The 24259-nt window shown below is 37.2% G+C and overlaps 1 protein-coding gene and 1 long non-coding RNA gene across 3 annotated transcripts; one reads left to right on the top strand and one right to left on the bottom strand.

The window, feature by feature from the left end:
• Positions 1-11123: 11123 nt before the first annotated feature.
• Positions 11124-24246, bottom strand: LOC103512560 (turripeptide Lol9.1-like). Of its 2 annotated transcripts, none has more exons than XM_008477331.1 (3): positions 24166-24246; positions 11565-11741; positions 11124-11204 (listed from the first exon to the last, which is right to left on the bottom strand). In XM_008477331.1, exons 1-3 carry the CDS (start codon positions 24194-24196, stop codon positions 11143-11145), a joined length of 270 nt encoding a protein of 89 aa, XP_008475553.1. In that variant the 5' UTR covers positions 24197-24246; the 3' UTR covers positions 11124-11142. The 2 variants fall into 2 exon arrangements, with proteins under 2 accessions (XP_008475553.1, XP_008475554.1); XM_008477332.3 differs by lacking the exon at positions 24166-24246 and adding an exon at positions 12760-12893.
• Positions 18315-19608, top strand: LOC113468792. Its single transcript, XR_003392415.1, has 2 exons — positions 18315-18412; positions 19016-19608. It is a non-coding gene; the product is annotated as an uncharacterized LOC113468792 (long non-coding RNA).
• Positions 24247-24259: the final 13 nt, after the last annotated feature.

The following is a 24259-nucleotide window of genomic DNA, read 5'->3' as shown; positions in this document are numbered from 1 at the left end:
ATCATGATAGACCTGAGTCATAACTTGAAACTTCAACGTCCAACATTTTATGACGAATTTTATTTCTATGCCCCAATCATGATAGACCTGAGTCATAACTTGAAACTTCAACGTCCAACATTTTATGACGAATTTTATTTCTATTTTTTATGATTTTATGACTACCAACCTCACATTATTAATTTTATATTTTTCAAAGGATTTCCAAGACCTTATTTCGGTAATTAAAACGATTTGACCATTAAGTTTTATTGTTTTATTACTTAGTGCTGGAGTGTATATTTTCCTTGAGATATGAGATATTTATCTCACAAGTAGGTAACTTTATATTTCATTAAAACTTCTACTGAGAATTCGTTCTCTTATTGCAAAGAGTCATAGTCGTGGAGTAGTGTGTTTCAATGGGTGTCTAAAAAATTTGCTGAAATACGGGCATTTTCCATTTCCAAGACCTTATTTCGGTAATTAAAACGATTTGACCATTAAGTTTTATTGTTTTATTACTTAGTGCTGGAGTGTATATTTTCCTGGAGATATGAGATATTTATCTCACAAGTAGGTAACTTTATATTTCATTAAAACTTCTGCTGAGAATTCGTTCTCTTATTGCAAAGAGTCATAGTCGTGGAGTAGTGTGTTTCAATGGGTGTCTAAAAAATTTGTTGAAAGACGGGCATTTTTTTTTATGTTGAAAAAATTAATTCCTTATAAATCATCTTCCACTGATTCTTCCAATTTTAGAACGTTGTTGTTAAAGATCTTGGAATTATTTATATCTAGTGAGCAGGTAACTTATGATATAGGTGCTGAATTATTATATTATTTTTACATATAACATTCTTACTTATTTACATAGTTACCCCAGTAAACTAAATTTACTTGTAATGTTAGGTAGGTATGATAAGTTGTATTTTTAGCATCTGCACTAAATTTTACCTACTGTCAGATTAGTCTGGAAAAATGGATACGCTATGGAAAATGGAAGCTGGTTTTAGAGTTTGAATCAGGTAAATTTTCTTTTCGTCTTAGTTACCATACTACAGTAATACATAATACCTAATTATACTAATCTGGGTGCACTTACCCAAGATTCAGTTCGCTGTACCGTAACTGTAACCACCAAGTCAATGTTTAGGTCGTACTAAGTGTATAAAATAATCATTATTTAAATCTAAAGCTCTCTAATTTACCCATCCTTAGAGCTTCCAAGACCAGAGAGCCTCCTTGTTTTTCCAACCAACATGAAAAAGGACAGCTTTCACATAACTTTTGCTTAAAAGATTCGCTTGGCTCAACACCAAAAATAATAATACCCTTCCAAGACCAGAGAGCCTCCTTGTTTTTCCAACCAACATGAAAAAGGACAGCTTTCACATAACTTTTGCTTAAAAGATTCGCTTGGATCAACACCAAAAATAATAATATTGCCTTTTAAAAATAATTCTATTATGTTTCAAGTAAAGTAAAAAAGCCCTCCTCTGTCCGTTTGTTTTTCCAACCAACATGAAAAAGGACAGCTTTCACATAACTTTTGCTTAAAAGATTCGCTTGGCTCAACACCAAAAATAATAATATTGCCTTTTAAAAATAATTCTATTATGTTTCAAGTAAAGTAAAAAAAGCCCTCCTCTGTCCGTCCTGTCGCAGAATTTTGTCATTATTATTTTTAATGTGAATATAAAATTGTCGGACGTTTTCAGTCGGATCCATGGTGTCTTTTTTGAGTTTTTGCTGAGGGTTAATTAGTTATGCATAAAACACAGGAAACAATTTCAACTAAATGCGGACAAAGATCAAAATATAAAATTGTCGGACGTTTTCAGTCGGATCCATGGTGTCTTTTTTGAGTTTTTGCTGAGGGTTAATTAGTTATGCATAAAACACACGAAACAATTTCAACTAAATGTGGACAAAGATCACAAAGGCTTTGTAGAAATGTCATCAGAGACCTCTTCATGCCTAGGAAATAATATTGCCCTTGCACTACTTGGGTGTGGGAGATCCAATCAGTCAATTTGGCTTTCCACCCATCTTGGTGACTTTTCAGCACTGCTGTCAAACACCAACGCAATTATGTTTGCCAGGATTGAATAGGAACATTCTTACTTATTTACATAGTTACCCCAGTAAACTAAATTTACTTGTAATGTTAGGTAGGTATGATAAGTTGTATTTTTAGCATCTCCACTAAATTTTACCTATTGTCAGATTAGTCTGGAAAATGGATACGCTATGGGCAGCTTGGAGCATTACGTTCGAAAATTCGAAATTAAAAACTGTCAGCAGACTATTCCGTTCGTAGTTGTTCATTATTGTCATTAACATAGTTTGCTACAAGCGTATACCTATGTAGGTACCTACATACTATTAGGATCAAAAACGCAGGTAACTTATATAGAGTTGTGAATGTTGTGATGGATTGATTGCTTGACTCACGGTGACAGGAACCTTTGTACAGACGGGACGGAGCTTTTTGTATCTGACATACGGTTGCCCCAATATCACAGCTTGGAGCATTACGTTCGAAAATTCGAAATTAAAAACTGTCAGCAGACTATTCCATTCGTAGTTGTTTATTATTGTCATTAACATAGTTTGCTACAAGCGTATACCTATGTAGGTACCTACATACTATTAGGGTCAAAAACAACACCACCAACAACTATCTACCCTACATGCCATCCATACATTGCCAATGGACTATAGCTCTCCCATATCATATGGGCTTGAGAAAGCCTGCAGAGTTTAGTTTTGGAGTCCAAACCAAGTATGTAGGTACGTCCGTATGAACCTATCGAAATAATTATGAATGAAACAATCATTGGACACAGGCTATGCTTCAGCCGATAAACAAACATGCGTCAACCACGGCAAATATTAGCAGAGAAGAAGGAAGAGAAGAAAAATTCTCGTAAAACTTTGCCCCCTGCGTTTTCGCCATTATTGTCATTAACATAGTTTGCTACAAGCGTATACCTATGTAGGTACCTACATACTATTAGGATCAAAAACAACACCACCAACAAGCCAACAACTATCTACCCTACATGCCATCCATACATTGCCAATGGACTATAGCTCTCCCATATCACATGGACTTGAGAAAGCCTCCAGAGTTTAGTTTTGGAGTCCAAACCAAGTACGTAAGTACGTCCGTATGAACCTATCAAAATTATGAATGAAACAATCATTGGACACAGAGGAAAATGGATACGCTATGGAAAATGGAAGCTGGTTTTAGAGTTTGAATCAGGTAAATTTTCTTTTCGTCTTAGTTACCATACTTACCTACCATGGATGTTGTCAAAACATGGACCATCGAACATGATAAACGATCCTCTGCTTGCAGATGTGGTTATTATTTTTATTACCCTTTCTACTTTATAGCAAAGTATAAACTTGAACATATTTTCTTTGTCCTCTTTCTTACTCACTTGTGCCTCTTCTTCCCTCTCCCTTCTGGTCTTTCCCTTTTCCTCTCTCCCTCTTCCTTCCTCTCTTTGTTTTCTTCGTCTTTTCTGTTGACCATTGTCCTTGTAAAAAATTGTTGTAAAACTCCGAACATAAATTTATGTTTTATATTCCCTCCTTCTTTCCTCTCTCCCGTAAAATCTCCCTCAGGCCTCTCTCTCACACTATTTCTCTTTTCTCTTCGTTATCCTCATTTCCCTTTCCCTCTCTTCCTCTCTCCTTTTTACTGTTTCTCTTCTCTTCCTTCCGCTTTCTCCGACCTTTTCTTCCTCCTCTCTCTCTCTAAATAGGTGAAAGGAACAACAGATCGCTTTTTTTTGTTTTACAATACAATAAATATTGTAAAACAAAAAAAGCGATCTGTTGTTCCTTTCACCTATTGATTTCTCTTTTCTCTTCGTTATCCTCATTTCCCTTTCCCTCTCTTCCTCTCTCCTTTTTACTGTTTCTCTTCTCTTTCTTCCGCTTTCTCCGACCTTTTCTTCCTCCTCTCTCTCTATCTCTCTCTCTTTTCCTCCTCTCTCCCTCACGCCTTCCTCCCACTGTTTCTCTTCTCTCTTCCATTCTCCACTCTTCCGCTTTCTCCGACCTTTTCCACCCTGATTCTTACATTTGCAATATTTCTTAATATTTTATGTGTTTTTAAGAACGGATGAGGCACGCCTCTTTATGTTTTTCTCAACGCAATCATGAAATGGTGTGAGTAATAGAGTACTGGTGTGAGGTCAAAATATTAGCTCATTTATATCCGGGTGTTTAGTAAAAAAGCAATAATCTTTAACTGTTAACTCTCATTACCCATTTAATAATAATTAATACTCGTATTTATTTGATAGGTACGCATTTTACGTTATCCTTGAGTTACAGAGATAGGCATTTTTAATTATTTTATTCACTTTGTTAGGTAGTGGGCAATTTTAGAAAACGTCCACCAACATATTTTACATACATACGTTGAAAATATTTACCTAGTTCGTTGTGTTTTTATTGGAAGCCTTAGTTGGTCGCTTGTTTAGAGTTGTACATTGTAATACAAACTATCAGGTTTTAATCTGTCAGTCTTGTCTAACCGAGTCAGTTATCGTGTGTGTTCCTTTCTATTTTGGCCCATTTTGTGTACTTTTCTTTGGATACTATTTTCCTAGATGCAGTCTGGGATCACTTTGGGGAGATACTCGTACCATCTGCCTATCTACACCTGAATAACAGGTAAGAAGCAAGAATGCATCGAAACATCTTTATTGATTTTGAACATTTCATATTGTTACAGATAGGGGACGCTAGGCCTTTGAACCTCTGCTAAGTGGAGTAGATAAAATCAAGGGTGAAAGTCAAAGTCACTAGTATGAACTTAAATGAGAGTCCATAAACTTAGGTGACTAGGTGCTTAAATTTCCAAGGGTACTGATCAGACCTTTATCATCACAAGGGCCTATCAATATTTAAAGGCAATCACGTCCGTAAAGAGAGATTGCATTATGTGTATGTATTTTCTTCTCACTTAGATACTAGTTACTAGATGCAGCTTACAAGATGATCCCATGCCATTTATTACGTACGAACTATTACTCATCTCAGTACATTACTTGAGTTTTAATTCCTCAATTAATTTTAATTAAAGCACATGATGTACTCAAGTCGTCTAGAGTTTCAAATTACTGAGAACATCAAACACGGGCAGGGCCGTGGATAGACTATTTGGTTGGGGGGACAGTGTTGCCCATTTGTAGAGGGAGGGCTTTACAAGATTTTCTCAAAGGTAGCAGCAGCAACGGTAACTAGACAACAAGCCCTTGTCTGAAAGAATTCCATGAATTTGGAGATACATACATATTGTAATAGGGTTTTGGAGATGCATAGGTATTGTAATAGGCTTGATGAAATAATGGATAATCATAGGTGATCAATTGATCATAGAAATGTAGATACATACCTAGGTTCTTTTCAATTGTTTTTGAAGAAAATAAAAAGGAATAGGTAATCGGAATGTCCGTACCAGGAATCCTGCGCAGGTCGTTGCCCTCATTACCCATCCCACACCCCCTTTCTCACCATACCTGTCAATATGAATTCTAAATTAACTGACATAATATTGTGCAGGAGTTCATAACTTTTGCTAATTTGCTTTATGATACCGTCTCAGTAAGTCAGTACATACCAGATAAGGCGCTCGGCTAGTCAAAGAGAGTGAGAGGAAAATGGGAGTACAAAGAGGAAAAAACGATAAAGAGGATGTGCGAGAGAAATGGAGGAGATTGTGGTGGTGTTGGATGAAAACCAAAAAGGGGGATTTTTTTCTTAATAAACTGGTTTATTTAAGGGAAGGAAACTTTGATGAACATTTAATAGAACAGCTTCTTCATTTCATATATGTAGGTACCTAGGTACCTAATGTTATAAGAATACAAGATGGACCACATGAAATAGAAGCACCAAAGGAATTTAAGAGCCTACAATTTTGAACAGATATTGACGACCAAGTATACTAGCAAGGGACATAAAGATAATGGCTGTTAGCATTAAACGAAAACCATTTATGCCCATAGTGACCTCGGCTGTGAATCAATAGGACAAACATGACGACAGAAAACTAATTTGGCACCGGAAGAGAGAACATTAAAGTACAGATCATTATGGGGAAGAAAGAACGTCAGCTCCCAGTAAATATTCGAACCTACCTATCAAAAAATATCTATAGAACCCTTTGAATTCCGTTCATATCTTTTGAAAATAGTAATTATCCACATTTTTCTCTGTTCGTCTCTTCCTCCCTATATTCCCTTACCTCCCCACAATATTTCCTCCTGTTTTCTCGTAGACTTTCGTCTCGATTCTCTTCATCTTATCTTCTGTCCTAGATAAAAGAAAGAAAATAATAATTAAAAGGAATACTACGTACAGGGTGATCTCAGCATGAAGGAAATTTAGATGAATCTCTTGGACTTAAGACTACTTCGAAGTTGGTAACTTACAGTTAAAGGTATGAAGAGTAGAAGGATAGGTTGAGTTTTCACCATTTCACGTCAATTTACCATCTTTTCGGTTATCTTGCAACATTGGCAACACTTCTCAACTGTTGACTGATTTTGGTTGGTCCTTTCAGGTTTCTTACTGTTTCTTCTCAATGATGGCATTTATATTATTCCCTCATAAGACTTGAGGAAATAGACTCGAATTATAGTGTGCCGTATAGCTCTGGGACACCTGGTATGAAATTAACGATTGAGTGTCTCGCTCTGTAGAAAAAATTCAACATTATTAGTTTTGAAAGAAGAAAAAAAAAAAAAAAAAAAAAAATATCGTGAATTTAGCATAGTTACATATAGGTATAGGAAGGTATACGCTTCAAAATGTCTCTGATGATATAATTGATTCTTCAATTTGCTCTTAGCTTCCATTTTTTTGTCTTTTATAATGATGGAGGGTTTTAGCAGCGACTTTTGGTGTTTTTTTTTCTCCTTCGAAAGTCATGTTTACTGCCAAGAACCATCACGTAACATATTAGCTACACTCAGCTCTGGTACTTCTGGGAGTACAATCATACGGGCAATTAATAACTTTACTGTACAAATCACAAAACTCTAAGTGCAGTATATTGGCTATAATCACGAATCTATTGTTTATAATGTGACAGGTGAGTGCATTACGATGTACTTGCTGTCACTCTCAAGGTCTTGCTGTTCCTGAGGTGCATCTTCCTGTATGAACTATCAGTAATATCAAACCTATAACAACTATACCTGCACATATGCTGAACTTAAAAACCTATTGCCTATTACACATGCTAAAAGAATACCTACTGGGTGTATCATCTATGTTACCTACTAGATTGAGCTATTGGCGAGAGGAACAATTCTTCGATTCATGGTGAGATGGTTGTTGGAGACGATTCAGAATTCAGACACAGTCTCCGAGCAATCCGAGCATACTTAGGCTCAGGCCGTGGTTCCATTAAGTAGAATGAGACTCTTATTTGTTAGGTTTATATCGTCATTTTTCATGCCACTTTCAACTTTTTGTTGAACAACTCTGAGTTGAACGACTAAAAAGTTGAACGTGAGAATCCCGTATTAGCTGATGGCAACTTTTATATTTTGGTATTCGTTTTAAAAAGGGGCAAATATTTGGGATCCTTGCTCTTACATATTTAGCTTTTCTTTCATTTTTCATTAATCACTAAGTAGATTATTTCTAAATAGGTCCTAAGTAGATGTCATTGTGTATTTCACAATAATACCTTACCATGGCATACGCCGCCATACCAATAAATCAACTGAGAACTGATAATTCATTAATATTCTTTTTTTTTTTTTCTTTTTTTTAATAATATCGCCAAACTCATATTTGTATATTATTTACTTGCGTTAAAAAGTAATACAGCATGCCTTCACTTGTAAAATATGCAATTATTGTGCATTGTCTATTGGTTCTTGATACTTATTTTTCATTATTATTTCACATTTTTCTTTTATATTCACGTTAATGGTTTTCATTCGTTTTTACAAGAAAACCACTTGTTGGGCTGTCCATTACCAACAGCACGCCTATCATGGCATTCCATGGCAGTAATAATTCTCATTCTAATGGTTTGCATTGAATGGTCGTTAATTATTCCTCGTTCTTTTAATGAGCACACCCCAGCCAAGTAGAAGTCAATTAGGTGGAACTGATAACTGATGATAAAGATGTACCTAATAAGTAAGCTACTCCTATATTACAGAATAATAGAGGTACAGATGGCATACTTCATGCTATACACTGTTTGCATACGAGGTTATAGGGAAAAAATAATCTGTTGAATATTTTGGGGTGCGCACAGAAATCGCAGTAAAAATGGGACATGACATAAAGTCGAATATCATCAAGGGTTAAGACTTTACCAAAGAAGTCTATACCGACTCTCGCACTTTGAAAGCGTCCTATTTGTATCCTGTATTGAAGATTTAAAAGTTCCAAGGAAGGTATAGAGGAATTTGACAAATCAATGCATTGACATAAACCACATCACCACAGTGTATTCTAAATTCGACACTCGAGGAGAAGAAGTAGATCCTTGCGGAACCCATACAGTTCATACAACCCAATAGGTAGTTCATTTATAGAACTTGATCTCAAAGTTGAACGACTATCTCATGTTTTACATGAGGCATATGATCCCACATCTCTACGTAAGTATAACAGTGTAGGCTGAATTTCAGTTGCTTCATACCGAATGTATCGATGTCTTTGGTGAAGTCTTAACTTAACCCTTGGTGAGGTTTGCTAGAACTCTGCAGAATTAAGTTTTGTCTAAAAATTCTCCAGGCTCAATTACACTAAGGCAAAATGTGGTAGGTAGGTATGCTGCCCTGAAGTATGCTTCAAAATCATCTCAATCGAATCTGAGGCCAGCCACTCACTATCAGGTAGACCTGACAGGCGGACCTTTTTAGCCGTACCTGTCAGGTCTACTTGATAGTGAGTGGCTGACCTCACTATCATCTAAAATGTCAACATGACGCAACAACATGCAGCATGTTTCAAATCTGCATTAGACTGATAATATGGTCTTGGAGCATCTACATTTTGCCTGTTGCCTGAAAGCATGATTCTATGATTGACTGCGGCATGCTTCAGTTTGCCTATCAGTGTAATCGCACCTTTCCGCATTTCTACAGAAGAATTTTCAGCTAAGGTCTGACAGACCTTTAAGGGTTAACATAAACCATATGTAACACAACACTTTGCTGAAATCCGTATATTATCTGAAATATGCTGGAATCAGCTTTGTTCCGAGCATCCTTGTAACTGAATTGAGGTATCCTGTAGTACGTATGTCTATTACCTATTGGTATGTTGTAGTTGCTGTTATTGTTGTTGTTGCTTTAGTAATGTTGTTGTTATTTTAGATGTTATACCTACCTATGTGTATTACCTTTAGGTTTTGGATTTAGAAGATCTTGAATTCTGAGGTAACATGCGAGATCATTAAATCTACAATAGCAGATAGCAGCCTTTCCAATAAACAGTGTGGAGTGGGAAGACCTAGCTACATATCAGATTCTGTATCCTACTTAAAACGTACGAAGTTCTACAAAGAGTTGACGAATGGCATTTCATTTGCCTGTGTGTATGCTCGTTCATTTGTCCCATGATAGCCCTCGTATCTACATTTTTAACCAATAAAGGAAATTTTCTAGTTAGTTTTTGGGCCCCTTGGACCATAGCATCGGTGATAACACCCAGTATGCTGGTACATTATTTGGTATCCTATCCGATAATCCTATGCGATATCTTTGGATTCTCTTGGCTATCGTGCTATGTACATATGTATAAAAAAAAAAAAAAAAAAAAAAAAAAAAAAACAAAACAAAACAAACAAACAAATAAAAACAAAAAAAGTACCTACGCTTTATTTTATTTTTTTCAACATCTCATCGGTAGTTCAGACATCTCCACCAAATTAGTAGTGGAGATGTCACTATTACCAGAACTTGCTGTGTACACGGAGTCCACTCGATACTTGTGCTGCTACCTGCTGAGTAAAGCAGGAACTTCAACAAAACATCGAGACAGAGAGAGAACAAACTATTGAACGTTTGCCGATACTTCTGAAGAAATCCAACAGAGCGCAGCACCAGTATCGTTCTAAGTCCGTTTCATGAAAACACGAGAAAGTTGGCCAGCCTAGTTTTGCTTGGTTGGTCGCCTTGTAAGCGCTAGGCCGCGGGTTCGATTCCCACCCGGGGCGGATTTTATCCTGAACGGATAATGTTCGTTCTCGGAACGGCTGGCTTTCTCCTATCCTGTCTTCCTTTTCACTTCGATTTCGGGACGATAAGACGTTAGCAGTTACAGTTCCCTCTATTAAATAAACCTCTAAATAAAATTTAAAAAAAAAAATCGATAACGATTCAGAAGGCTTAGTATGCCCATTGCTCAAGAGTAAAATATTGTCACACATTATTAATTCTATTGACCTTTTTTTTTAAGAGGTTTGACAGAGGGAACTGTAACTGCTAAGATCTTAGAAATCGAAGAGAGAAGGAAGACAGGATAGGAGAAAGCCAGCCGTTCCGAGAACGAACATTATCCCATCAGGATAAAACCCGCCCCGGGCGGGAATCGAACCCGCGGCCTAGCGCTTACAAGGCAGACGCACTACCAACTAAGCTAACTAGGCTGACTTCTATTGACCTTTAAATCAATCCTTTCACAGCCTTTCCATTTCTGTTTTCTCAAAATCCAACATCCAAATAGCTAATAACGTGTGTTCTAAATCCAAGCAGGCTATTCTGTCTCGAAATTCAAGATAGGGGAACACGGGGGGAAAAGAGGACAAGAGGGGACAGTTAAGACAAAAGAAGAGGGAGGTACGCACAGGTACATTTCCACCTGACCCCCTCCGTGTCCAATTTACCCCGCCTTCCTGTAGACAAAACTCACGTGGCGAGATAACGTGAATCGGGGAAAACACGTGCCACATGGTAAAGTTGGAGGTTTTTTTTTTTCTTTTTTTTAAGAGAGAGAAAAAAATCACAGATCCTCTCTCTTCTCTCTCCAGTAGACACATTCATTTTTTCAGTCGATTTTCTCCAAGACGTTTCTAAACTGTTTAGCTGTTTAATTATTATTTATTTATTTTTTCGCTGATAAGACTGTCAAGTGATAATAATTATACAGGGTCAACGCTCAGCTCCAGATCCATCCTGAATACAGGGACTGACATTCGCCATCATGACGCTTTTTGTACACTGAAAATAAGAAAAGAGAATATGGAAATTGAATGTTGATGATTAAATTCCATACCTTAGATTGGACTCAACCCAAGCCCTCCTGTTTAGGAGTATTGACCACAACACCTGCATGAATATAATAATAACTACCTATAGCCCGGATTTTATGAAATTGCATATTTTCATATACAAATGCATGTTTTGGCCTTTTTCCCGTGCATATAATCCGGGCTCTAATAATAACTATAATAAAGTATCTATATTAAAACTGCCCGAATAGTACCGAAAAGTCCCTTTACCCCAGCACCCAGGCTACTTCTGTATATTATTGGGGTGAAATTCTATAATTCTGAGGGCCTTAAAAGGCCCTTAACTTACCGGGACCTCGTAAACAGTTGTAGTATTCCATCTCGCACGGATTGCTGAACGTTTTAAACCCATTGCCCATCAGTTTGGCCCCACACACCGGCTCATATTCATCAGAACAGGGCAGCGTTCCACATCGCTTGTAGTTCATCGCCTTCACGCCCGCCCCGATAGTGTCCAATAACAAACCTGTCGGTATAGAAAAGAATGGAATGGAAATTAATTGAACAGCATAGAATAGAATAGATAATAGGTACACCGACGAAAAAAAAGTGATATTAGGGTGCAACATTGCCACAAGTTGGGCAGCATTGAGCCGAAAAGAACCATCCATAAGGCAAGGATCCTTATGGATGGTTCTTTTCTGCCTAATACTGTCCAATTATTGTCGGTGTGTGCTGTGTGAGCGGTATGGGATTTGACGTTCAATTATCTATCAAAAAGATTCGTGAGCTTTCGAGAATACTCAGATCATTCTCAGGTGGGTATCAGGCCTGGCCTCCTCAAGGGGGCCCGAAGTAACAGTTTTTCCCCTCGAGAAAGGAAAATGCAATACGAGTACCACAATTTAGCTAAAATTATGTCTATGGTGGATTTTATCAATATTTGTTCAGAAATCAAACCTATTGGGCAGCATTGAGCCGAAAAGAACCATCCATAAGGCAAGGATCCTTATGGATGGTTCTTTTCTGCCTAATACTGTCCAATTATTGTAGGTGTGTGCTGTGTGAGCGGTATCAAAAAGATTCGTGTGCTTTCGAGAATACTCAGATCATCATCAAATCAAAGAAGTAAAAACGCAATAGAAATGGTGACTCAATTAGCGCTGGAGTTGAAGTCAGGTCAACTCCAGCGCAGCGCTTGTATAGAGTCAACATCTCTCTAGCGATTTCTGATGATGATAAACTGATAATAATTTGAGCATTCTTGAAATCACAAAAAAAAGTAAAATTTCAAACCTAGTTGAATCTTTGGTCTTTTAATGTTAATTTTTTAATAATTCGATTTATAAAAAATATAAAAATGATATTTTTAAAAATAAGATTTTAATTTTAAATAAGAAAACGGACCAGAACTTTCTTAACCGAACACGCGATCACACAAAGTTATGTCAAAACACCTTGAGAACAAAAACGAGCATTTCGAAAAGGTCTTTCGCCTGTCCCATTGAAAACCGGGAACTGTGGCGGAAAAATCGCTTACTTACCTACGTATAAAACGAAAAACAGTAAATGCATAACAGATCTAAGCACTTGAAATAGGCTGAACAACTAGGATGGCCATAGTCTACATACTGACATTACAGGTCTCCCTCCCTCAGTCTGTCCTCAATCATAATTGGGAAACATAGCAGGAGCATAGGAGAGCTCCAGTGGCGGCTCGTAGATGGGGTACCTCCGAAACTAAGACATTTTTTTTCTAAAGGTCCGTCCCCACTTGTCATTCGGAAGAAAAATCGTGTCGTGTGTTGTAGGAACACTCTCATTTAAATTGCATTGCCTACAAGGACATTTTGTGTCGTTCGGATCGTGTCGTGTGTAGTGGGAACAGTCTCATTTAAATTGCATTGCCTACGGGACATTCGGAAAAAAAATCGAATGAAACTCACAAGTGGGAACGGCCCTCCAGAGGTTTGATAAAGGGGACTGTAACTGCTGAGGTCTTATTACCCCGAAAACGAAGTGAAAAGGAAGACAGGATGGGAGAAAGCCAGCCGTTCCGAGAATGATATAACTTTTTGGGATAAAATCTGCCCCCAACGGAGGTTTTATCGGCCTAAAATCGAAAAGGGAAGAAGGACAGGAATCGGGATAGGAAAAAGCCAGCCGTTGTGAGAACAAACCTTTTACTGTCAGCGAATTCTGATTTTCTCCAAGATTTTTTCTTAAAATTGAAGCACCCCCAACTTTTTCTCCACACCGACCGGCACTGGCTCGAAATTAATCAATTGATATCAGTCGACATTTCAGCAGGCTGCGCGCTGCGCTAAATTGCTTATGACGAACTAGGCGCAGAGAGAGGGGATTTGATAGAATGTGACCTATCGTAACTATATCAATGATGGATCTAGAACAAAATAGAAAGGTAAAAATAAACTAGGAGCTTTTGAACTCTGGTTGCTCATTGGAATAAATGGAACGTCAGCTAACTGAAGGGTTAAGTGGAGAAGGAGGAGGAGGAGCAGGAAACACTTACCTACCTAAAAATATATAAGTAACTTCGTGGAAATAGATGGAATTCTTCAATAACCTTTGTTTTACTTGCCAATTTTCGATAATTTCTACCATTTTAGGCAGATTCTATGTAGATTAACCTCGAATTCTATATCAGCGTTGCGAGCGTCAGTGGTCAAGTCACCTAAAACACCTCCACACGGTAAAGTATCAACTCTTTTGTTCCCTTCCACTAAAATCCTTTGATAATACCTACTTTATATGGGTTTTGTGTTCTAGTCAATCAATAGTTTGGTCTACTGTACCTACCTTTAAATCAGCCACCATACCTACAACTAAACGTTAGAAATATTGTAAAGGTTACTATAGAACAACACCCAAATAAGCATCATTCAATAGGATAAAGAAAGTTGTGTGATGTTCACACCAGATTTTTACACAAGGAATAGCTAATAATTACCTAAAATACATAAAAGCAGTAAGCTCTATTATTTCTTAGGTTCAATCCCGCGAAATCACTCAATCTATCGAAATAAGCGACAGCAACCCCGAGAATTTAATGACTTTTTCATGCATTTTGAATTAAATTACTTTTGGGGATGGTGCTTGTGGTATTAAGTAGGTACCAGGTATCCTAATTTCAAAGTTTTCAACACAATATACCTAGCTTAGTACATGATTCTTACACTCGTATTTATGAACAAGAATGATCGTTCTTAGATCAGTCTCAAGTCAAAATTGACCAATCAAATGCCTTGAGACTATGCTTAGCACGAACTTAAGAGCCAGCATTTTGTTCATAAATATGGGTGTAAGAAAACATGACTGATAGAGTGCCAGAAGTTTTAGGAGGCTTAGGGACTGGGGGTAGAAGAACTCCATTATTGGGCTCCGGAACTCAATGGATTCAATCCCTCTGATTTATGTCCAATTGTCCATGCTTTGAAAATAACTTCGGACTTTCAAATCACATGTTGAAAAATGCTCCCAAGAGTCCATTCACTAGTTAGTGGTAGGTACCTACATATGTAAATTTATTGCAGACATTTCAAAAGGATACAGTTACGTATTGAATATTACATACTTATTAGGTACATGTACGAGTATTACCTACATAATTATGTACGTAAGTTATTGACTTACAACGTGAAATTCTCAGATTTTAAAAATATCCCTTTTTCATGTACATACATAAAAAATTATAATTTGATTACATTTGAGTTACCTACTACAGATCTATTTTTACTTTTTACTTTCCTTATCCTATAGGAAGGAAAGTAATGTAATCGGGTCAAATTTTCGATGGTCAGATTTTAGTGCCAAAACACGTTTTGAGGTCCCTAGAGCCTAAATCCAAAGTTTCAGCCATTGGTCCGTGTGTGTGTCTCTGTGTCTGTCTGTCTGTAAACAAAATATCTCAAGAACGGTAAGAGCTAGAGACTTGAAATTTGATATGTAGCTGTCAAATGTGACAAGGATGCGACACGAAACTTTTGATTAAGACCGGTGCAACGGTTGGCGGCATTTTACCACTTTTTGGCTGGCTTGGTCCGGTGTATTTAACAATATCTCGGGGAACTATTGAAGGCTAGAGACTTGAAATTTGGTATGTACGTTCACAAATGTGACAAGGATTGCAACACAGAACGTTTGGGTGAGATGAGTGCGTGCGGTTGGCGGTATTTTGACCGCTTTTTGCGCGGTGTCGACCGCTTTGGCGGGTTTTCAGCTTATCGACTAAACGGTTAGAGAGGTTGTAATGTTAGCAAACAGACACCCAAAGAGAGAAGCACCAGTAATCAGATGAGATAAAAGGAAAGTTCCTTGTGGATGTTCAATCCAGATTTTTATTGATAATACGTAATATCCAGATTATAGGTAGGTAATTTAAATAATTGTAGATAACTAGGAATCTACCTAGTATCCACGTGTATTGCTTGTGTCTTTGTCCTTTGTTTTATTTTTGTTGAGTTGTTGTTTTTGGTGTTATGAATGTTATATTGTACCTATTTGTTGTTGGGTTGTTGCTCTCTGAATTAATTGGGCATAATCTGGGCTTTGTTTCAATTCAATCATTTGGTTATGGATTATGGACCCAGCAGAATTTCTATTGTGTATACCTAATCGTTTTTCTAGGTCGCGGGTTCGATTGCCACCCGGGGCGTATTTTATCCTAAACAGATAAGGTTCGTTCCCGGAACGGCTGACTCTCCTGACCTGTCATCCTTCTCTCTTTGTTCGATCGATCATATTCAAATTCAAGTTTAAAGGAAGAAAAGGAAAAGGGAATATAAATAATATAAATTTTATAAATAGAAGTTAGAACATACACGTGACTGTAACGAGTGGAGCATATTGCATACTGCACGGGATTTGAAGGACTCACGTGTTATATGTGTTTCATGGAGAGGTAGGTATTGTGAGTGGGATGAGTGGAGTGGGGTTTTAGTGGATGTGGAAGTGAGTGAAGTGAGGGTTTAGTGGAATTGAAGGTGAGTGGAGTGAGATATTGGAATTTAAATAGAGAGGGTAAGAAATGTACCATTTTAGTGGATGTGCCAAATGCACTGAATTTCAAATACTGAAAACATAGAAGGACTTATCCAAACCTGGTCGACCTAGGTATATATCAAATTAAAGGTCTTTTTACCAGGATCACGAAAATGGTGACCCAATGAAGGTCCATACCAAATTTGGTGCTTTCCTGAATAAATGCAGCTTTTGGCCAAAATTGTGACGTTAGGCCACCCACTAAATGCATTTATCTACTTACTGTCTATCTATATACATATGTAACTATCTTTATAGTTATCTTCTATCTGATAAGGCAGAACACCTATGGGTAGATACCGCCTAGATAAAACGCCTTCTCTGGCGCTGACGGCCAAGTTCTGTCCAATGAGAAGTTAGCCACTTGATCTGGTTACTGACAATGTTTTATCTATCTTGTCACTGGGTGATATGAGCCAGTCTATATAGCTTGGAGGGTAGAACGCCTACCTTGAAAACGTTAAGCCAAGGGTACGATTCCCGCCTAGTTAGCTTGAACAGTAGCACGCCTGCCCTGTAAGCACTAGGTCATGGGTTCGATTCCCGCCCGGGGCGAACTTTATGCTAAACAGATGAGGTTTGTCCTAGGAACGGCTGGCTTTCTCCTATCCTGTCTTGTTTCTCTTTTCGATTTTGGGACGATAAGACCATAGCAGTTACAGTTCCCTCTATCAAACCTCTTGAAGAAACGTATAGGAAAAAGAACTTCCCGAAAATCAAAAATCTTTTGGTGGTGATCTTCTTCTGTTATTGGAGGGATTTTCCAATTTTCCCTCTGAAGCCACTACATATCTATACATATACGTTCTAGTTCTACATAATTATACTATCATTTATTTACATAATTCAATCGAAATGCATTCATGCTAATATTGTTGGCGAAAATAGCGCGAATTTTTCAACTATGTAAGTATGTATACCTACATAATTATGTATGTTATGGACATAATATTATGTAGGTACATAATTTTATTATGTATGTACTCTAGTTACTGTATGTTAATAGCAGAACTAGTTGCATCAATAGATCTGACACCTCGTCTACCTACCAGTTATCACAGGGAGTGGGTTTTTCTATTAAACTGTCATGCATTTAATAAATTAATTAATCAATTTAATAGACAGGTGTAATTAAAATTATAGACATATTGGTGTAGCGCGACAGCAAAATAATTTATTTTATAGTTATAGGGGGCGTGGTTAGTCTAGTAACGCGCTTACTTGTTATGCAGAAGGTCCCAGGTTCGATATCCACCCCCAGGTCCACCATTGAAATAAGGGTAATAGAAAGTAAAAAAAAATCTCGTATTTCGATAGCAAATATTCCAACAGCTTTAGCTTTCTTTCTGGAGTTCTCGCGTTGACCCAGCACCTAAATGGGAAATGTCTCTTTCCGCTCATCTGATAAGGGACGTACTATGGTTATGCTTTGACACAGACCACTGGAGCAGTTGTTTCGTTGCTAACAGCATAGGAAAACAACAATGAAACGAAATACTCATCACGGCGCCGTTGATCTAGCCATCAAAGCTGAGAACACAGTCAATAAAGAAGATCTGAGCTCAAATAGTAATTCTGGCGTTTTTTGCCGGCCGAAAAAGAGGCGGAGCACAAATATTAAACAATAATAAAAAATATATTAGGTCATTGTTGATCTGGGCATTCTGGGCTGTCTTGTTTCAAAAGCTGACATCTGTGGCTCTACGTAGTATAGTCATTCGTTAACTTCATAACAAATATGTACACCTTCAGCCTACAGTAAAATTACCTACTCAAAATAATAATCTCTTGATAACTTCAACAAGTCTTACGGCCTACAGTGAATTTGTTGGTAACTTCCCAAGAAATTCTGACGCGCGCTCTTGTTTATTGATTAAACCATGGTTAAACCGTAGTTAAACCGAACGAGTCTCTTACTTATTGGTTTAATTTTTATCTGTTTAACGCCTTGACACAGGCACCTGAGTTCCAGCTTCCAGGTAATCCAGATATTTTCTATGTGACTCATATTCTCATGTAACATGCAGGTAACTATCTGCAATTTGTTTTGCGTTTTAACAGGTATAATTAACGCACGGAAGATGGACCTCGGATCGTTCGATCAATTTTAGATTGGATTCCTGGAGACCCTTATAGGTAGGCTATTTTGGTAGGTGGATCATCTAGTTGAACGAAAGAAGTGAGGTGTAAATTTTAACTCAAAGATTCTGAATTTGGTTTGTCTGCAATGATTAGGTAGGTATCTGTCTGTTTGATACGCGAATTTTCCAGCGGTTCAACCGAGAATTTGGTACACAAATCATCAGCATATTTTCATATTATCATATCGAAAGCAAATTCAGTAATTTAGACCCCATTTGTCCCTCTTTTGCGCATCTAACCACTTAGATATCTCCCCAAAGTGGTATCACTTTGATGGGGAGATCAACTTTAGGAGCTGCCACCCCATATAGCAGAATGGAGCTTTACAACTTTGGAGGGTCTTTTTCTACTATTTTCGGAACTACTATGCAGTTAGACCAGTGACTAATCGTATAGATAACTCCCTGTAAATTTTACTACATGCTGCATGCCTAATATAATAATATCAGGAATTAGGCTAGAATTTAACCCCCTTGTCTAGTTTTACCCAATGTGTTAGGAGTTTTACCCAATCTGTTAGCTATTCTACCCCCCGGTCAGCAAATCCTAACAAAATTCTCCCTGTGTGCATTTTGTTCTCCCATCTCAAATGAGCAGGCATTTTGATTACAAGATTTAACAACGAACACTACAAAAACAAAGAGCGAACGTACAAAAATTGGACGATAGTTTTTTGTAAGCCCCACAATACCTAGGGAAACTTTGGAACTGTTCGTCGAAAAGTGAGCCAAGACTAATTTTTTAAACAAACAATGCAACTTTATGGAATGAAACCGTCTTTAGTGTGATTTTGACCGTACTGATTCGTAATCCGAACTTTTATTTACTCTACTGAAGAAACTTTGAACCATAAACCGCACCACAATGAATAATATCGTGTTGAACCGTATGCCATATTGCCAAAGTGTTTTAAAACCTACATAAGTATCTGGTGGACATCGAAACCTAACGGGAATAAAACTTTAGTGTCAAAAGGAAGAAAAAGGACAAAGAACGATAACTCAAATTATATTCGAGGGAAAAACGAAAACAGTCCCCAAATAATAATTAACTGAAGACTTTCGTAAGATCATGTTTGCTGAAATCAACCATTTTCGGCCGTACGGAGGCTCCTCAGCCAATTGGCCACATTGTCACCAACAGTGGACGGCCTGTGGAGGCCATTATCCCGGCCCTCATCCTAACCCACCTCCGCCCAAGCGTTATATCCTGGCAGGTAAGAATTTGCCTGCTGTGAACCCACAACCCACCTTTTTTTGTAGTTTATTCACGGTGGATTTCATCGTTATTTTTCAGCTCCTAGAAGTCCTGTTGACCTATCAACCTGTTAAGTTCAATTTGATTTGTATAGGCTTAACAGGCTGTTAGGAACTAAAAAGAAGGTTGGTGAAACCCACACCTTTAGTCGTGTTACCTACATAATTATGAGTTATTTTGTATCAGTCCTGTTGTCCTGTAGCATTTTTAACTTGTACACTAATGAAGGGAATTTCAATGTAAATAATTTTTTATTACCTACTTATTATTTTTTATCTTTATCATTTATTTTATTTATTTTTTATTTATTTCATTAGATATTATTATTTTTAATTTGTAATTATTTAATATTATGATTTTTTTTTTTCTTATTTTAGACAAAATAAAATTGGTACAACTCATTCAACTTAGTGTAAAATAATAAATAATATGTATTTGTAATTTTTATGATCAATAACCTTAAAGTTAACTTAAAAAATAATTTAATAGAATAGAAGAAAAGGAATGGTACAAAAATTGGATATCCCCACTCCCTACACCAGAAATTATTTTGATTGAAATTGGATTGGAAAAATGGTTCACACGTGATGCCTGATAATGTTAAAAGTGATAATAAAACTGATGACTTTGTAACGTGCCTATTCGAGTTAACCCCTAATACCACCCACACCCCACATTTAGGAAAGAAGCCATAAAATAATTTAATAGAATAGAAGAAAAGGAATGGTACAAAAATTGGATATCCCCACTCCCTACACCAGAAATTATTTTGATTGAAATTACATTGGAAAAATGGTTCACACGTGATCCCTGATAATGTTAAAAGTGATATTAAAACTGACTTTGTAACGTGCCTATTCGTGTTAACCCCTACCACCCACACCCCACATTTAGGAAAGAAGCCAGTAAAGGGTTAAAAAATCTGAAGCACATAAAACAATTAAAAATTATAATTACCTTCCTCTCGAATCATTGTGTCGAAAAATTCCCTTAAAAGATATTTTTCTGGAAAGAAAATAACACTGGGGAGAAATCCTTTTAAAAATACCTCTTTTTTTAGGGAAGCCCTAAAACTTGAGGTGGAAAAATGTCACCCTGTCGCCACCTACAAATCTAATTAATTTCACAAGAAAAATATAATTACTGTTTTATTTTTACACGTTCATTGTGTCGAAAAATTCCCTTAAAAGATATTTTTCTGGAAAGAAAATAACACTGGGGAGAAATCCTTTTAAAAATACCTCTTTTTTAGGGAAGCCCTAAAACTTGAGTGGAAAAATGTCACCCTGTCACCACCTACAAATCTAATTAATTTCACAAGAAAAATATAATTACTGTTTTATTTTTACACGCTTTTTATTTTTATTTTCCAACTTTTGAAGGCTAAAGTTGAGATAGAAATGGAAACAAAAGGTATACAAATGATAGGTGCCTATGTGGGTATATCAAAGTTTATTTTTATTTTCCAACTTTTGAAGGCTAAAGTTGAGATAGAAATGGAAACAAAAGGTATACAAATGATAGGTGCCTATGTGGGTACCTATATCAAAGGCTTTTTGTACCTCTTTAATTTTTTTAGGGGTTGGGGTACGAAATTTCAGTGGGTTTCTGGGAACCCACTTAAATGTCAACTGGATTCCTTTAGAAGGAGACCCAGGAGATGTTGAAATCACAGGACGGACTCACGTGGATTCTGTCTTGTCAACATCATGTTGACATTTAAAAGTTTGGAAAAATGAGTTTTTAGATTCTTTTTTCCTGTCCATCTTCAGACTTTCAAGAAAACACGTGTTCTGTAGAACAGGTGCTTTCTTTTATTTTAATGTCAATATCAAATGAAATAAAATAGGAAAGACGTCTTTTTTTCCATTTTTCTGAAGCTCGTTTTCCCTCTCTTGACGTGATAATGCCTGACCTAAACCAAAGGAAATCGAAATCCAAGATGGCGCGCCCTCAGAATTGGTTCCGTTTCTAAAAAAAATACTAAAATTTTATTATCTTTGGTCACTATTCTGTAGGTATCCACGTTTTACACCATTAACCCTTCGGGTCGCTCGGTCACAAAAGTGACAGGCGAAAATATCTATAGCTTAAAATTAAGTTCATACTCATACACATGGACAAATATACAGGGTCAACGCTCAGCTCCAGATCCATCCTGAATACAGGGACTGACATTCGCCATCATGACGCTTTTTGTACACTGAAAATAAGAGAAGAGAATATGGAAATTACTATAGAGAATTCTCAGCCAATGTTGATGATTAAATTCCTTGGCTTGGACTCAACCCAAGCCGTCCTGTTTAGGAGTATTGACCACAACACCTGCATGAATATAATAATAACTATAGCCCGGATTTTATGAAATTGCATATTTTCATATACAAATGCATGTTTTGGCCTTTTTTTCTCTCTGTGTTCGATCGATCATATTCAAATTCAAGTTTAAAGGAAGAAAAGGAAAAGGGAATATAAATAATATAAATTTTATAAATACCTAGAAAGTTTGAACATACAGGTCACGTGACTGTAACGAGTGAAGCATATTGCATACTGCACGGGATTTGAAGGAGTCACGTGTTATATGTATTTCATGGGATATGAATGAGAGGTATAGGTATTGTGAGTGGGATGAGTGGAGTGGGGTTTTAGTGGATGTGGAAGTGAGTGTAGTAGGGGGTTGTAAGTGAGTGAAGTGAGGTTTTAGTGGAATTGAAGGTGAGTGGAGTGAGATATTGGAATTTAAATGGAGAGGGTAAAAAATGTACCATTTTAGTGGATGTGCCAAATGCACTGAATTTCAAATACTGAAAACATAGAAGGACTTATCCAAACCTGGTTGACCTGTATATCAAATTAAAGGTCTTTTTACCAGGATCACGAAAATGGTGGTGCAAATTTTGTTTACATTTTCTCACACAAATGAGCTCTGATCTTGAAATTTGTCGCGACGACCTATGAACTCAAAGCGAGAAAGTTTTAGATTTTAACACTTCAGTCGATCATTTAAGACCGGTTTTAGCGTTACCTATGTTAAGCTACGCCGAGCAAGGCCAATAAATGGATGGGTGACTTGAACCTTATATTGGGAATAAAGGGAGAACGGGCTCTAGTCTTGATTTTAAATCATTACATGAAAGTAAAATCAAATCAAGAATGATAATAAACTGAATATTAAACAAATTAGGTAGGTACATAGGTACTGATTTTCTCTAATCACGATCGAATAAACTACGGGCTAAAAAATTCCCGGAGGGACGGGCTTAGCTTGTTCATTATTAAATTATTTATCCGAGGTTGATTTTTAGACCGCAGGCAAAACAATAAATCAGTTTACGGTTATTAATTTCAATTTACCTATTTACTAGTTTTATAACATTATTTAAATAACTTTATACTTTACTCGGACACTTTATTTACATAGATAATAATAGCTACCTAGACATTACCTACATATAATATGTACCTATTACCTATCTCAACCGCTCACCCTAGAAGGCACCATCGGAACTTCCCTCGTGGTATTTTTGCGAGATTGCTTGTACTGAAGACTTTCGTAAGATCATGTTTGCTGAAATCAACCATTTTCGGCCGTACGGAGGCTCCTCAGCCAATTGGCCACATTGTCACCAACAGTGGACGGCCTGTGGAGGCCATTATCCCGGCCCTCATCCTAACCCACCTCCGCCCAAGCGTTATATCCTGGCAGGTAAGAATTTGCCTGCTGTGAACCCACAACCCACCTTTTTTTGTAGTTTATTCACGGTGGATTTCATCGTTATTTTTCAGCTCCTAGAAGTCCTGTTGACCTATCAACCTGTTAAGTTCAATTTGATTTGTATAGGCTTAACAGGCTGTTAGGAACTAAAAAGAAGGTTGGTGAAACCCACACCTTTAGTCGTGTTACCTACATAATTATGAGTTATTTTGTATCAGTCCTGTTGTCCTGTAGCATTTTAGGAGGAGCATGGTTTGATTTTTACTTTTTTACTAGGTGTTCATTTCACTTGGAACGACCGAAACTCGGTACCGTTTCAAGTCAAATTCAAAGGATTATTTAAGAGAGAGAGAGAGAAAAGAAAATGCGAAAGGGTTAAAAATTACAGGAGAAGACATAGAATGATTTATGTCGTCATGTTATGACACATTTGGACCGACAGAGTGTGATTCGGACACCGTCGAAATTTAAGTGAGATAAATGTAAAAATGACGCCGTAGGAAGGGTGACATCCCAAGAGGCCACACTTACACTCGTATTTATGAACAAGAATGATCGTTCTTAGATCAGTCTCAAGTCAAAATTGACCAATCAAATGCCTGAAAACGGACCAGAACTTTCTTAACGGAACACGCGATCACACAATGCTACGTCGAAACACCTTGAAAACAAAAACGAGCATTTCGAAAAGGCCTTTCGTCCGGTCCTGACGATAACCGGATCGTCTGGTCCCAGTGAACACCGGAAACTGACGCCAAAAGCTCTCACTTACCTACGTATAAAACGAGAAACAGTAAATGCATAACAGATCTAAGCACTTGAAATAGGCTGAACAACTAGGATGGCCATAGTCTACATACTGACAT

Source organism: Diaphorina citri, unplaced genomic scaffold (assembly GCF_000475195.1).
Source record: "Diaphorina citri unplaced genomic scaffold, Diaci psyllid genome assembly version 1.1 scaffold852, whole genome shotgun sequence".
In the NCBI taxonomy this organism is placed as follows: domain Eukaryota; kingdom Metazoa; phylum Arthropoda; class Insecta; order Hemiptera; family Psyllidae; genus Diaphorina; species Diaphorina citri.
The sequence above is the reverse complement of the archived record's forward strand: the minus strand, read 5'-3'. Positions and strand labels throughout refer to the sequence as shown.